Consider the following 14,605-nt stretch of genomic DNA (forward strand, 5'->3'; position numbering starts at 1 on the left):
TTTTAACAGGCACGCGAATTACCATAAGCGCCGAAAGTCTTTAATGGTCTCAACAATGCCCTGAGAGTCGATTGTGTATTTTCAAATGACATGAAAATTATAAAAGTGAGCAAATTCACTAAATTCATAATTGGTCAATACCTAGTAACCTTCAAAATCCACAATTAACCCCTTGGCCATTCTTTCATTTGTCCAATCTTCTTTTTGTCTAATCTTCTCGCTCGCGGAGAAGATTGGACAAAAGGAAGATTGCTTCTGTCCAATCTCGCATCTATTCAGATTTGAAATCTTATGTTCCTGTGAAACCATTCCTCTGGAATGATTTCGCTCTACAGATGGCATTATTTTAAAATAAACTTTAAAAATTGAAAAATAAATTTCAACTTTGATGAAGTGTACGGAGAGAATAAAATTTTTTTGCAAATTTTCTTCAATTGTATCATAAAATATAACATTTTCTTTTTAAAATCCAATTTCCGACAATACGACTTTATCAACAGTGTCGATAATGTGATACATAGTTCATATCATTTTAGAAAATGACGTTGATGCCGCTAATATACGGATAGATTTTTGCTGCTTTTGCGCGTCATATGAAAAAAGCCGATATGGCGGTATGGCCGCTCTCAGGTTTCTTTCGGGTTTGGATCTCTTGTACCTGAATGAGTTGGAAACTGAAGTTTTTTCACTAGCGCGCTTACACAATTTTTAAACGAGACCTTTTCTGCGAAGACAAGTATATCCGCGATGAATCCCTCAGAGCCAACCGGCACCGAAACTCTCAGGTACAATGAGTTCACATTGGATGACACTGAGATAAGGTTATACGCAGTTTACTCTTGACAGATCAAACGCTTTTCAATATTTTCTCAACGCTGTTCTGACATAATTCTGGCACTCATTGTTATTCTTGAAGTTTGTTATATATCGAGCCATGTTTATTTCTTTTTTTCTTTTATATATTTAGACTAGGTTATTCCACCTTTCGGTTAACTTCAGTTCACTGTCTTACACTCTTACTCTCTTATGCTTTTACTCTTTTGTTTATTCAGTAGGTAGATTACCACATAGTTTATCCGAGGATAGAACAATCGGTTCTTAATGCATTTTTTCGCACTTTTTTAGCTCGAAGATGAAAGATGTGATCGACGTTCTTGCAATGCAACGTGAAAAAAGGAATACATTACAAAAAAGCATTACAATCGATTATACCAAGTCTAATGACAGCTTTACAGTTTCACGATTTATTTTCGAATGCGGTATGTTGTTATAACTATATAATTGTTATAATAATTTATCATTAGAAAGTTGTCTATAAAATATGATTTTTTATAAAGTATTTTGATTGTAGGTTTGAAATTGGAAGCTCACCCACTGACAATAGCTACTGCTGCTACATTATATCATAGATTTATTAAAGAAGCGACACCACAGGGATATGATAATTATGTAAAAATGAATTATAATATAATTATTTTGAGATTCTAGATAAGTTTTGAATAAATTTGACAAATTTTATCTTTTTTTAGCTTTTAGCTGCAACTTGTCTTTATCTGGCTGGCAAAGTAAAGGATGATACACTAAAAATACGAGACGTAATGAATGTATCCTATAATACACTTCATAGAGGATCTCAGCCGCTTGATCTTGGAGATCAGTATTGGAGTATGAGAGATGCGATTGTTCAGGCTGAACTTTTAATCATGAGGATGCTCAAGTTTCAGGTTACACCTGTACATCCACATAAGGTATCGCAAATATTATTATTAACTAATAATGTTAATGTGCATGTATGTCAACATATTAATAACTACATTATACTTTATTGCAGTACATGCTTCATTATCTACGATCTTTGCAAGGTTGGTTTGGCGAAGAGGAATGGTCCAAGTATCCCGTCGCCAAAACGAGCATGGCACTGCTGCAAGATTTTCATCATTCCCCAGCTATTCTTGATTATCCACCGAATTTAATAGCAATAGCTTGTATTAATTTATCATTGCAAATTTATGGCGTGGTTGTACCTTTGATGGACGAATGCGATCAACAGCCATGGTTCAATGTGAATATATATTATATGTCTTTACATCAGTTTATATTAATAGGTTTATATGTAAATTATTTTGTTACAGGTTTTCTGCAAAGATTTAGCGAGGGATAAGTTATGGGAAATTATGGAAAAGGTCATGGCGGCATATGATGAAGAACCTGAAACGAGAGACAATTAATAAGGGCGTATCTGTATCTATTATAATAATAAAGCAGTTTGCAAGATGTCGTTGTATTATAACAGGCTTTTTTTATAAAATTATATGAAGAGCAGATTTTTAAAATTTATAATTTTCAGAAAATGAGAAAGAAAACTATGCTAAAAAAATAATAATATTAATAGCATATGAAATGTTAAACAAATTGTTAAACAATTACTAAAAATGTTAAATAAATGCATTTTATTTGTCTCTAATTAAAGGACATAAATGCATTTAAATTATCTAGGTTTTTTTAGCATATAAATGAAAGATGAAAAAATTAATATCTCAGAGTAATTTATACGAGTCTTTCAACACTATCTCTAACTAAAAGAATAAAATTTTGGGATAAAACATTTTAAAAGTCTGCTCCTTCATGTAAGTTGTATTCAGCGAATTTTTCTAACTAAACAATTTGATTGTCAATTAGAAAAATTTATTTTACAATATTCAAATATTTATTTATTAACACTGATTTATTTATAAATTTTAATTTTTATTGTATCATGCACGCTTAGATTTTTTCACAATTGTGAATAATAACAATCTCTAAAAGGATTAATATTCTTTAACAAGTTTATAAAATTTTGATGTCATTTTTCTATGAAATATTAAAAAAGTGTGTAGTAATGTTTTCAAAGTTCTATTTTATTTTAATAACTATATTTTCATCGTACAAAAAAGTTATATATGGACGAATCAATATATCTGTGTTAATACACAGAATATGATATGTATAAATAGATGCATTTCTGATATACAAGCTGAATATATATCTTAAAATATAACTCTTTCAAGTTTCATTTATTTCATTCACAAAATGACAACAAAATTTCTTCTGTGCACTTCTTTAAAGTGTTTAGTGCGAACTTGATATCATTGTTATCCAGACTAGCAGATATACAAAGTCTAAGACTAGGTCTGGATAAAATTATTTCAGTTTCCAGATAGACTGGCATTATAATCGCCAAGTTATTTTTTATACATTTATTTGAAATTGCAGATAGTAATTTCTCCTCTATGACACGATCTTTCTGCTCCTTTAAATATACATACTTCAAAGGTGATTCTGCAAAACTCAAGCACTCTAACATTAGGATTTCTTTGAGACCATTGTGTATCGATAAGGCATTATTTCTCAAAGACTGGAATATTTCTAAGTTATTTTCAATTATATCTAAAGAAGTGATAGCAGCGGATGCCAAGAGAGGTGGTTGAGACGCTGAGAAACAATAGCCAAGACCAGATAAACGTTGATGATCGATAATAAAGGAGGCTCCTACGCAAAAGCCACCAATAGTTCCTATAGCCCATTCTAAAGATCCTAAAAAATATATACAATAATATATATAAATACATACTATTATACATAAATTTATATATTAACAAGAAATATTTGACTTTAATAATTGCTCCTCACCCATTATCATATCGATTTCACTTGTAGGAATGTTAAAGTATTCAGTGACACCTCTTCCATGTAACCCGATGGTACCAAATGATATTGACTCGTCGATAAAGATTCTCAATTTGTACTTCTTACATAGAGCCAATAATTCTGGGAGAGGACAGATGTTTCCTGTATTCATATAAATACCCTCTATAATCAGAAAACGTTTGACTTTCGCACTCTTTTTAAGATGTCTTTTATCTATTTCCTCTTGTTTCATTAAGAGATTGTGTAGATCTTGAGCATCATTGTGTTTGAAATATTGAATATTTCCTCGAGATGCGTCCAATCCTTTTTGTATGGCAAAATTCACTCGCTCGTCCACAAATATTAAATCTTTACGTTTACAATAAGCTGGAATTGCACTCGACACAGTGGCGAATCCATACGAGTATATTATTGCTTCTTCCATGCCCATGAATTTAGCTAAACGTTCTTCTAATTCAAGATGTACGTCGACGGTTCCGTAGAAGCCTCGTGGTCCACAAGACCCAACGCCGTATTTCTTTATAGCCGCTGCTGCACTTTCTATCAACTCTGCTTTGTCGCTTAAACCTAAGTAGTTATGTGTACCCAAATTAAGGCAATTTTTTCCATCGACTATCACTCGCTTTCCGACTTTGGAAGTGACATATTTTGGACTTAATGAAGGATGATTTTTCGGTGATTCCGGTACAAGAGATTCCGGTCGCCACTCTGCTAATTTGTTCTCCACCAATTCTTTTGAAGGTACTGAATTCTGGTTACTTCGTTTCTTAGAAATAAACCACACTATCCAAACCACCAAAATCGCTTCTAACAAGGTGTGGTAGTGTGACAAACTATTTCGCAGTACTTCCACTGATTCAACAAACAGAAGGTTAGTGTTCATTTTGTTGACTAGTCCGAGTGATATTGGCACTTTCTTATTATATGGAAAAATATAAATTGAGCCAAATTATGATAAACTGTGATGAACTTGTGAAAACAAGCTGATAAGCTGAATTATCATCATCAAGTCCTTAGTTCTTCTGCTCTGCTTCTCTTAACACTCTTAACAGTCTTCGCGCCAATAAGGTTAAATTAGATCTATGAATAGTTGGAACCTTTAGATGGCTGTATACATTATATAAGAACGAATAACAGCGAATGATAAGTAAATTCGTATTTTAATGAATTATTAATGCAGATGCATAAAGGAGCGGACCAATCACGTGCCTAGTGTGATGAACACAATACATCGCACCTTTTACATTAAACATTTGATTGGTGTATGATCATTCAAATTGAGTATAGTTTCGTAAGAAATAAATAAAAAACAGATTTTATAACAGATTTTATAACAGAATACTAATTTGCAAGAAATATGCAGAATATGTCCATATAAATATAAGAAGTGATAATCTCAGATTTATTTTATAACTAATCTGGGAAAAAATGTTTCATATGAAATTATATAAAATTATATATAATTAGATTAAAAAATTGACACATTTTATGTACACTTATATAATTATAAAAAAAAAATATATATATATATATAAATACTAAACTATAAAAAATATATATATAAAACTTTTTCCCCAGAAAATTGCAACATATTCGACTTTTTAACAGGATCGATCGCTATAATTTTATGTGCGTATTAATTTGCATCTTGAATGAAAAGGATTATTTCATTTTTTATAATTATTAAAGCGTCAAAATAACCTGGCGTCAAAATAAACAACTTTTTTGTGAGTATGTACAAATATGTATAAATATATATAAATAATATTGTATACATACATAAATATTCATGTATAATCATATCCGTGCATGTTTATACATCTCTCTTTCTTTTGTAAAATTATTTTTTAGTGTAATAGAAATAATAATAGTAATATGGAAAAAATAAAAAATAATTAAATAATTAAAAGGATATTTTTCGCATTGTTTATTTTAGAAGAGAACAAATTTTGAAAAATATAAAAAATTGCTTATACACAATTATATATACTTTTATGTAATAATTATACATAAGTATAATTGTAATTTTTTTACATTTCTTCAAACTTGATTTTTTTTATTACACTAAAAAGATAATTTTATAAAAGAAAAAGGGATATATAAACATGATATGGACATATTTCAAATATGATATTACACAAATATGATATTATACATGTTTATGAATATTTATGTATATTTATACATATTTATATATATTCATGCATGAAATATTTTTACAGGGAAATTATTTTATTTATTATATAATTTATTATAATTACTAAATTGCAAAATTCATGTTTTAAAGAATATTTTATAGTTTCGTGAAAAACAATTAAACCTAAAAAAATTTCATAATAAAATATATTAATTAAAATAAAATTGACTATTATTGTTTTTTGTTATTAATTCTATCATAATGTAAATTAATTTAATCTTGGTTTAGCTTACTCTTCAAATTTTTTTTATTTTTAGAATGAGAAAAAGATAGAAAGCAAGTTAAATCCATAGACGTAAAAAATTAAAAATCTACATTACTTAAAATTTACATTACTTAAAAATAGACAATAATTATTTTCACATCTGCAGTAAAAGTGCAGTACAAAAGCTGCGCAAAAAAATGCAGACGAACTTTTAGTTAAGACTGTACTGAGAGAAAGAGGGATACACATTGTCGCCTGAAAGCCTTCTCTGTCGATTGATTTAATGACCAATGCTCCAGTTTTTCTTTCAGTATTATTACAGTTCGAATACGCCGTGCATTTCCCGCGAACAGACCTGAAGACGGACTTGTGCGCGTGCAATCGGCGATTTTAAGCCGCCGCTAAAATCGGAGCGGCCGAAAACAGTACTTCCGGCACATCCGGCAAACGCCCCAGTCATTCTACCTGTCAGCGCATCGCCGGAGTCGAAATTTCTGCCCGTACATAAATCGTACTCCGTCGATTTTTTGTCGACATTCTATCGACGAAGAGTCATACAAACGACGGTGATTTATACGAGGATCTTCCATCGAACGTGAGTGTACATTTAGTTTAGACGACGATCGTTTTATATCGCAACGCTCGACGGTGCACCTCCCTTTCCGCAATATTTCTCGATTTATTTTCCGACAGAAGGCCTAATATTAAGCGCGATCGAACGTACGATATTCAAATTACGTGTAAAATAAGCAGGCTTTCTTTCGCGCGGATTTGTTTTTTAGGCTGACTGGCTCGGGGAAATTGAAAGCACAAAGTTTGGTTAACCGCTGTTGCACATTCCGGTGAGCGATGCCTGGCTTGAATCAAGCATTTCACTTGACGTTTACTGCCGGTGACGTGTGCATTCGCATGAGTTATACCGTTTACTCTGTCTAGATAAACTTTGTCTAAGACTATCTCGATTGGAATTAATAGATAATTATTATATCTTGTTGAACTGTCCAATTCCTTTCGAACATCCGTTGGAACATTTAATGTAACCTCAAGTAGCTTGATGTACAGATTCTACAGGTTACTCCGATTAACTTCAATTAATTTGTCGATTAATATCTGCAGTATCTTGTTAACATAAATGGAATTATTAATTTTTTTATTAACACATGAAAAGAAAGATTAAATCAAGAATAATAACTAATTAATTAGAAATTGTTCTAATTTATAATTAGAAATTGTATTGGTTGAATTTATCATTAAGTTAATAAGAGCACAATTAGTAGGAATTTAAAGAACTTTTAAATAGTTAATTATTTTTATTAATGTAGACTAATTCTAATGTTTGGTTTATTTTACTTTTTATCTTTTTCTAATTCTCAGAATTAAAAAAAGATAAAGAATAAGTCAAACTAAGATTAAATTTAATCAAGAAATGGACATAAAGATAAAGAATATTTAAGATTAAGAACAATGAATTGTACATTGTTAGAAAGTGTGTCGGTGGATATGTCGTCAATTAAGTTAATTGGAGTTTAATTAATTAAAGTTACCTTAAACTTACTTGTGAAATTTAATTCTTTATCATGAGATATTCCTGCACAGTTTAATTTATGTTTATTTCTATCAATATATAATAGATTAAATTTAATCTCTGTTTAACTTACTTTTTATCTTCTTCTAATTCCAAGAATTAGAAAAAGATAAAGAGCAAGGTTAATCTACTTTGGTAGAAATGGGTCTATTAGATTAGAGGGAAGATTAGTAGCGAATTCGATTAAGAGAGTACCACTCATTCAATTGAAAGACATGCTGCAACAGTGGACAAGTCATATTTTGTACAAATCATATTTTGTACAAATAGAGTAATTAAATTTTAAAATGTTTATGATTTTTCCCATCATTTTAATTTAAAGTTCATTTACCTACTTTGTTTTTACAAAATGTGGATTAATCCAATGTTACAGCAAGCCTTTCAAAATTATAAGATCGGTTTTTGTAACTTAACTAGTATATACTTCTTATATTTCTAAGATATATCTATTTTACTAAATCCATCTTAGTAACATAAAATAACAGTAATATAATATCCATGTTATAATTTCACACTCAATAATTGTTACATACAACATGTTATATTAAATTTATATTTTAAGTTTGAAATTTATAATATTAATGTTATAATACTGTTGATATTTACTGAAATATATGATATTTATTAAAATATATATATTTGATGAAAATGAGAAGGAAAGTTCTAATGCAGTTTAAGTGCAGCAAAAATATAAAATAAACCTATAGTGAAAGTGTAATAAAAATATTTATGTTGTATTCAAAATATTCCATTACATAATATATATATATTATTTAAACTGTACATGTTAGACATTCCATCAAAATACACTTGTGTTACATGTTTAATAAATTTGTAGTAACGATAATGGTGATAAATTCATAGTATTGTTTGTTGTTAGAGCATAATAGTATAGAGTTGTAAGATATTGTTATTTGTCATGACGATCTACAATCATTATATTCATTTTTTTCTACTTATTGATTGACAATAAAATTGGGCGCTGGTTCGTTAGGATGACTACGTTCAATTAATTGATATCGAAAAATATTAATTTATCAATATTTATCTTGTTATCACAGACAAAATTATTAATTTTATTTGACACACAGAAAGAGATTAGATTAAAGATGACGAATTGTACAATTAGAAATATTGTTACAAGTACTTGTGCCGACAGAAAAATATTCATCTGAAGAAAAATTACTTTCATCTGAAGAAAATTCATTGTCAATACATCGAGAAGCTCGATTATTCATTTTTCGATTGCTCGATTTATTTTTTTCGATACCACTCACTCCTAACTCTGCACTTTAATTATCTCATGGATAGAGTTGTTAATTTTTTTGCAATATAAAAGAAAAGATTAAATTAGAGATATCGAGTTATCGAGTTTGAAATTTTATTACAATTGGATTGCAACACTTTGATTGTAACATCACATTGATTGTATCTGTGGATGATGCGTAAAATTCGCAAAGATCCCATCATTCATTTGTAGGTGACGATTTTTTAACTCGTCAAAAATTTCAAAATTTCAAATATTAAAAAAAAACGCTATTTATATTAAGACATTTAGAAAAGACAATAAATTATTAAAATATACTCTAAATTTAATTCACAATGCTGAAATCCATTAAATACCCGTTTCTACTAATTAGATTAACTTTAATCTCATTCAACTTGCTCTTCCTTTTCTTCTAACTTAAAACTAAAAAAAGATGAAGAGTTAATCAAATTGGGATTAAAATTAAATTATATAAATGATCAAAAATCAATCAGAGTTAATTCCGCTGATCCAAGGGTTCAGTCGAAAAGTCACCCCGAAAGCAGGATGTTGCAATTCTCTTCCGAACAGCGGCAGCACAAGGGACGTGACCCGGAGATGCGAAGAAGGAGCGGCGAGGCGGGGGTGGAACGTTGCATCGCGCCGGTCGAAACTGGGAACGTCAAATCCGGGCGGACATCTAGGACGTTATCTCTAGCCGCCGCCTCTCCGCTCGCGCCTTCGTTATCGTCGCCGTCTTCCTCGTTGCTCTGTTGATCTCTCGAGATAGCTATTATTTTTTCCTTCCGCGATACTTATCAGCAACAATAAAAAATTCTCAAGTTTAGGTTTATCCAGCTGGCGAGTGCGTTTTTATATTCTGTTATCCTGTGATTGCTCTCTCGGAATATATTCCATTCTAGAATCTGTTTCTGGAATCCTTCCGACACTCGCTCTGCGAAAGCTTCCAATAACTCTCGTGCGTTTGTTTTGCTTTTTTTACGAGAGTGTGATGACAATTCTGTCGATAATTAACAATTACGTCCGATTCTTCAATTTCTTGTTATCAAAAAGTTGTGCATTTCGGAGCATATATTCGGAATTCTTGCAGTGTGGCTGGAGAAAAAGGAGCCGTGTTTTATCACAAGGCGATTGTTCGAGCGCAATTTTCGATCGCTTGTGCCTTTTGAGCCTTGTTTCAAGCGCTATCGCGCATCGTTCATGTAAAAAGACGATGTTGGTGCAACCTGAGATACACTTTGGGTATTGTACGCATCAGTTATAATTGATTTGTTATATTTACGAACGATTATATTGGCGATTTAAACGAATATCCATATAAGACGACATTGCGGGCTGGGAAATTGTTGACCTTGTCACGTTTCATTAAAAATATTTGTTAAATTTCTGACTGTTAAGTCTATTAAGAAACTTAAATAGTTTTCTCGTTGAATCAAATAGAATTTTTTAACATTAATTTATAAAAGATTTTACGAGTTGAAGAGAAATTATAATTCTTAAAGGTGTTATATCATCGTACATTGAAATATATATTCAGGAAGAGTAGCAAGTATATATAACGACAGATACGTGGAATACGAAGTGAATGATAGGAACGATGTTTAAGTGCTGCGTATGTAACAGCGCGTCGAAGGCGAACACCGAGAGAGAGGATGACACGCCAGTGGGATCACCCAAGTTGACCACAGCTTCCGTCGAAGTGGATGACGAGATTAAATTCGTGACGAGGGACAAATTGAATGGTGATGTGCAGAAGTCGCCAGAAAATATTTCATTAGAGAATAAGGATGTCTCGTTAGAGGATAAAGTTATCTCTTTAGAGAATAAGGATGCCTTGCCAGAGGATAAAGATGCCTCACCAGAAAATAAGGATGCCTCGCCAGAGAGTAAGGATGCCTCGCTAGAGGATAAGGATGTCTCGTTAGAAAATAAGGATGTCTCGTTAGAAGATAAGGACACTTCGCCAAAGGATAAGGATGCCTCGCCGGAAGATAAAAGTACTTCGCCAGAGGATAAAAGTACCTCACCAGAAGACAAAGATGCCTTGCCAGAGAATAAGAATGCCTCGTTAGAGGATAAAAATTCCCCGCTAGAGAATAAGGATGCCTCGCTAGAAGATAAGAACATCTCGCCAGAGGATAAGGATGTCTCGTTAGAAAATAAGGATGTCTCGTTAGAAGATAAGGATGCCACATTAAAGGATAAGGATGTTATATTAAAGAATAAGGATGCCATGTTAGAGGATAAGGATACCTCGCTAGAAGATAAAGATTTGTTAGAAGCTAAGAATGCCTCGCTAAATTCCACCCCGATTCGCGTAAATTCGCTAAATTCTACTCCAATTCGCGTATATTCAAACGGAAACACTGACATTGAAGAAAGCTCGAGTTCGTCTTCGACGAAAGAAACGGTTGAGGAAGCCGGTGAAGAAAGCGTCTACAAGATTGTTGACGATAAAGATAACAGCAACCTTGACGATGTCGCTGAAGATTGGACGCAGCCGATAGAAAATGTTGACTCTATTGGTACTGTTGCTTCCGTCAAAACGAATCTTTATGACGCGTCGGGATATATAGAAAGGACGATCGATGATGGACCGGAGGATGAAGGTGACGATTCGGTATTTGAAGGCTATCCGAGTGAAAATGAGATCAAGAAGGCGCCACCAGGTACATTAGGAATTCGCGATCTCACGTCTTTGTGATCATCGATATATGGGTCTGTCCACATCATGTTAATATTTGATTATTTTTGTACAATCATGTATATAAAATCATGTATATAAAATATCATGTATATAAATATGTATATAAAAATTTATATACATATGTCGACATTTGACATTTTTGTATTTTATATATATAATGTCGCATTTATAAATTGAGTCACGAACTTATTTATTATGGACTTGTTTATTATTATTGTTTTCTGTCTTTCTCTCTTTTCTCAAATCTCAAATATTTTTCTATCTTTATTTTCAGTTATTTTATGAAATAAACACACATCATCATATTCTTTCAAAACAATTTCTCTTATCTCAACAAAAAGAATTAATAATTTTATCCATATAAGAGAGATATTGTCTTCTTGTTTAAAGAATTTATTCAAGTGTCTCTTTCTTTTAAGTTTAAATATATAAATAATATTAAATGTTTATTATATACTTAATTATTTTATTTTATTTTATTTTTTTATAACTAATTGAATCACTAAAATTATCAATTGCATTCAAATGTTAAAATATTTACATTTATATCAAAATTTTCCGTTTGGAAAAATACGCGCTAAATGAAAAATATATGATAATATATGGTATTTTGTACAAATGTAATTATTAAATATGAATAATTAAATTAAAAAAAAAAAAAATACAAACACCGTTTCGTTAAAATTAATTGCAATTAAAAATTTTTTTTGTAAACTAATATAACGTTATTTTTATCACAAATTACATAAAATTGTATGCGTTAAAATTGTATGCGTCGAAATTAAATACGGTGTGTAAATGTTTTTTGTCTTGTAAATAGAAATGGATAGATTCTTTTTGTGGGCAGACCTATATTCTACGCTAGCATAGTACTCGCGTCAGTAGAAAGAACATCGATTTGTAATAATTTCCGTGGGGGATCTGACACTACACTTTGTCAATTGTATATGTATATATAGGAGTATTAACTTTAATTTGATGGGCGGGGCAGAGCGGGTCATGTGTGACCGCAAGACTCTTCAAGAATGAAAGACATGCATTTTTAAAAATAAAAGCTCGACGTATCATATGTCATTTCCGTAGTTTCCTCGATTCCACGTTGGCTGTCCGAGGAAGACGACGGCGAATACGTCTCGGGTGGATGCAGCGGCATGCAGGAACCGCCGGCGACGCCCGTCGCTCGCGACGAGTTAGCTTTAAGGCGACACAGATTCTTCTCCGATCTGTTGCAAGCTGCGCAGAATTCAACGGAGCACCGAGTGAGATTCGACCCGTTAGGACCGATGGTGCATACCGGTTAGGATTCGCTTGAGAATTTCTTATAGGCCCAATTCTACAACTCACGGTTAAATCTTAATCGAAGTTCAAGTTATTCCTCATCTTTTCCCAATTCTTTCAATTTCAAAAATTGGACAGAGATGAGGAATAAGTTGAACCTCTCCGAGAAAAAAATGTTTTATGTATAATTATATAAAAAATTGACATATTTTATATACAGTCATATATAATTATATATAAAATATGTACATTTTTTTCTCGAGTCAGTTAAGAGTTAATCGTGAGTTATGGAACTGTGCCTTAGTGGGTTGTTATTCTTTCACACGCTGTTAGTTCTGGATTCTAGTCCAGCGTCTGCCTTGCAATTTTCACCGTAGCTTACAATCCTCTCTCATTTACATCAGTTCATGATAGTCTATTTTGTAACAATTACTTTCATAAAAAACTTTATAAATTATAAGTACAGTACCTATATATGCAATATAGGCAAGCGCTATTAAATAAACTATTAAAATATATTCCAATATAATATTAAATATTTAATATTATATCGGAATATATTTTGAATATATTTTTTTATTTCGATCACTCACGCTTATATTTTTATTGTCGACGTTTTTATATTTTCATTATATATTTAAAATAGATAAAAAAAAAAAGAAAAAGAATTCATTTATTCATGATATATGCAGTGTGATTGCAACTATAGTGCACACGGATGTGCATACTTTCAATTTTCATGTATATTACATATCTTTAGATATGACGATTGAAGCACTATGCGCTACATGTAATACCATTGCGATTATGTTACATTATGAATCATTTGCCGAGCGTATTTCTGTGGATGGGACTATAACTGCACGATGTTGGTGGATTCTCTAATAATAGTCTGGAATATTCTCGCGTCGGAAAGTCATCTCATTTGAGATATCTTTCAGTTTCTTGCCAATTTTCGGAAAGTCTAGCTGCATCGTCGTTTATAATAGGATAATTGCAATATTCTTCAAAACTTAGGTAACACTCTGGCGAAAAATAAAAATAAGGCAAACAAAATATATAGTTAATCTATTAAAAAAAAACGTGAGCGGTGTAATTTGTATAGAGATTTCATTAGCGAGGTGGTTCTGCGCGCATTAGGAAATTTTAATCTACGACGCATTGTAAAACAAAGCATATTCTCAAGAGAATTTAAGAACAAATTTTATAATGGAAGTCATTTATGTATCCAGTGGAAAAAAGAGAATCATTATCTTAATTAGTCCAATTTTTTTTCTATCCGATAATCCTGTCGAAAATATTTAGTCTTATAGAAACAAAATTTCAAAATATGAATACGAAACAGGTATTTAATTTGATTCAACGTTCTTTATTTTAAAAATTATCTTTCTTAAATAGAAAATAAGCCTCATAAGCAATGCAATATTAAGCAATTATCGATAATAATAACGATTAAATTGTTCATTAATATAATTATTTAATTTGTAGTCGGATACTATATGTATTTTTATTATTATAATTAATTTAATTTTAAAAATTACGCCAATCGCGTTTTTTCTTAAACTGTTTATGTATTATACATGTACTATATATGTGTGTGTGTGTGTGTGTGTGTGTGGTGTGTGTGTGTGTATATATATATATATATATATATATTATTATTATTATTATATACACTA

The 14,605-nt window shown here is 31.1% G+C and overlaps 3 protein-coding genes across 3 annotated transcripts in view; 2 read left to right on the plus strand and 1 right to left on the minus strand.

Annotated features, from left to right (window-relative positions):
* Positions 1-747: 747 nt before the first annotated feature.
* LOC105619527 (cyclin-related protein FAM58A) lies at positions 748-2,228 on the plus strand. The gene is made up of 6 exons (XM_012201044.1): positions 748-785; positions 1,126-1,259; positions 1,352-1,449; positions 1,530-1,748; positions 1,832-2,062; positions 2,133-2,228. Exons 1-6 carry the CDS (start codon positions 748-750, stop codon positions 2,226-2,228), a joined length of 816 nt encoding a protein of 271 aa, XP_012056434.1.
* An 830-nt stretch (positions 2,229-3,058) lies between these two features.
* On the minus strand, positions 3,059-4,570 carry LOC105619528 (serine palmitoyltransferase 1). The gene is made up of 2 exons (XM_012201046.1): positions 3,670-4,570; positions 3,059-3,573 (listed from the first exon to the last, which is right to left on the minus strand). Exons 1-2 carry the CDS (start codon positions 4,568-4,570, stop codon positions 3,059-3,061), a joined length of 1,416 nt encoding a protein of 471 aa, XP_012056436.1.
* Positions 4,571-10,538: 5,968 nt separating this feature from the next.
* LOC105619683 overlaps positions 10,539-14,605 on the plus strand; it is a 12,543-nt gene continuing 8,476 nt past the window's right edge. The window contains exons 1-2 of the mRNA XM_012201202.1: positions 10,539-11,610; positions 12,732-12,947. Of these exons, the coding sequence (XP_012056592.1) occupies positions 10,539-11,610; positions 12,732-12,947 (1,288 nt within the window). The remainder of the gene's footprint in view (positions 11,611-12,731; positions 12,948-14,605) is intronic.

Source organism: Atta cephalotes (genome assembly GCF_000143395.1).
Source record: "Atta cephalotes unplaced genomic scaffold scaffold00022, whole genome shotgun sequence".
NCBI lineage: Eukaryota > Metazoa > Arthropoda > Insecta > Hymenoptera > Formicidae > Atta > Atta cephalotes.

Excerpts from the sequence above, each read along its gene's own strand:
- LOC105619528 (XM_012201046.1), bottom strand. The coding sequence starts at position 4,570 with ATGAACACTAACCTTCTGTTTGTTGAATCAGTGGAAGTACTGCGAAAT. Across the intron at positions 3,574-3,669 it reads TGAAATCGATATGATAATGG|GATCTTTAGAATGGGCTATA; the intron begins GTGAGGAGCAAT and ends TATATTTTTTAG.
- LOC105619527 (XM_012201044.1), top strand. The coding sequence starts at position 748 with ATGAATCCCTCAGAGCCAACCGGCACCGAAACTCTCAG. Across the intron at positions 1,260-1,351 it reads ACGATTTATTTTCGAATGCG|GTTTGAAATTGGAAGCTCAC; the intron begins GTATGTTGTTAT and ends TTTTGATTGTAG. Across the intron at positions 2,063-2,132 it reads ATCAACAGCCATGGTTCAAT|GTTTTCTGCAAAGATTTAGC; the intron begins GTGAATATATAT and ends ATTTTGTTACAG.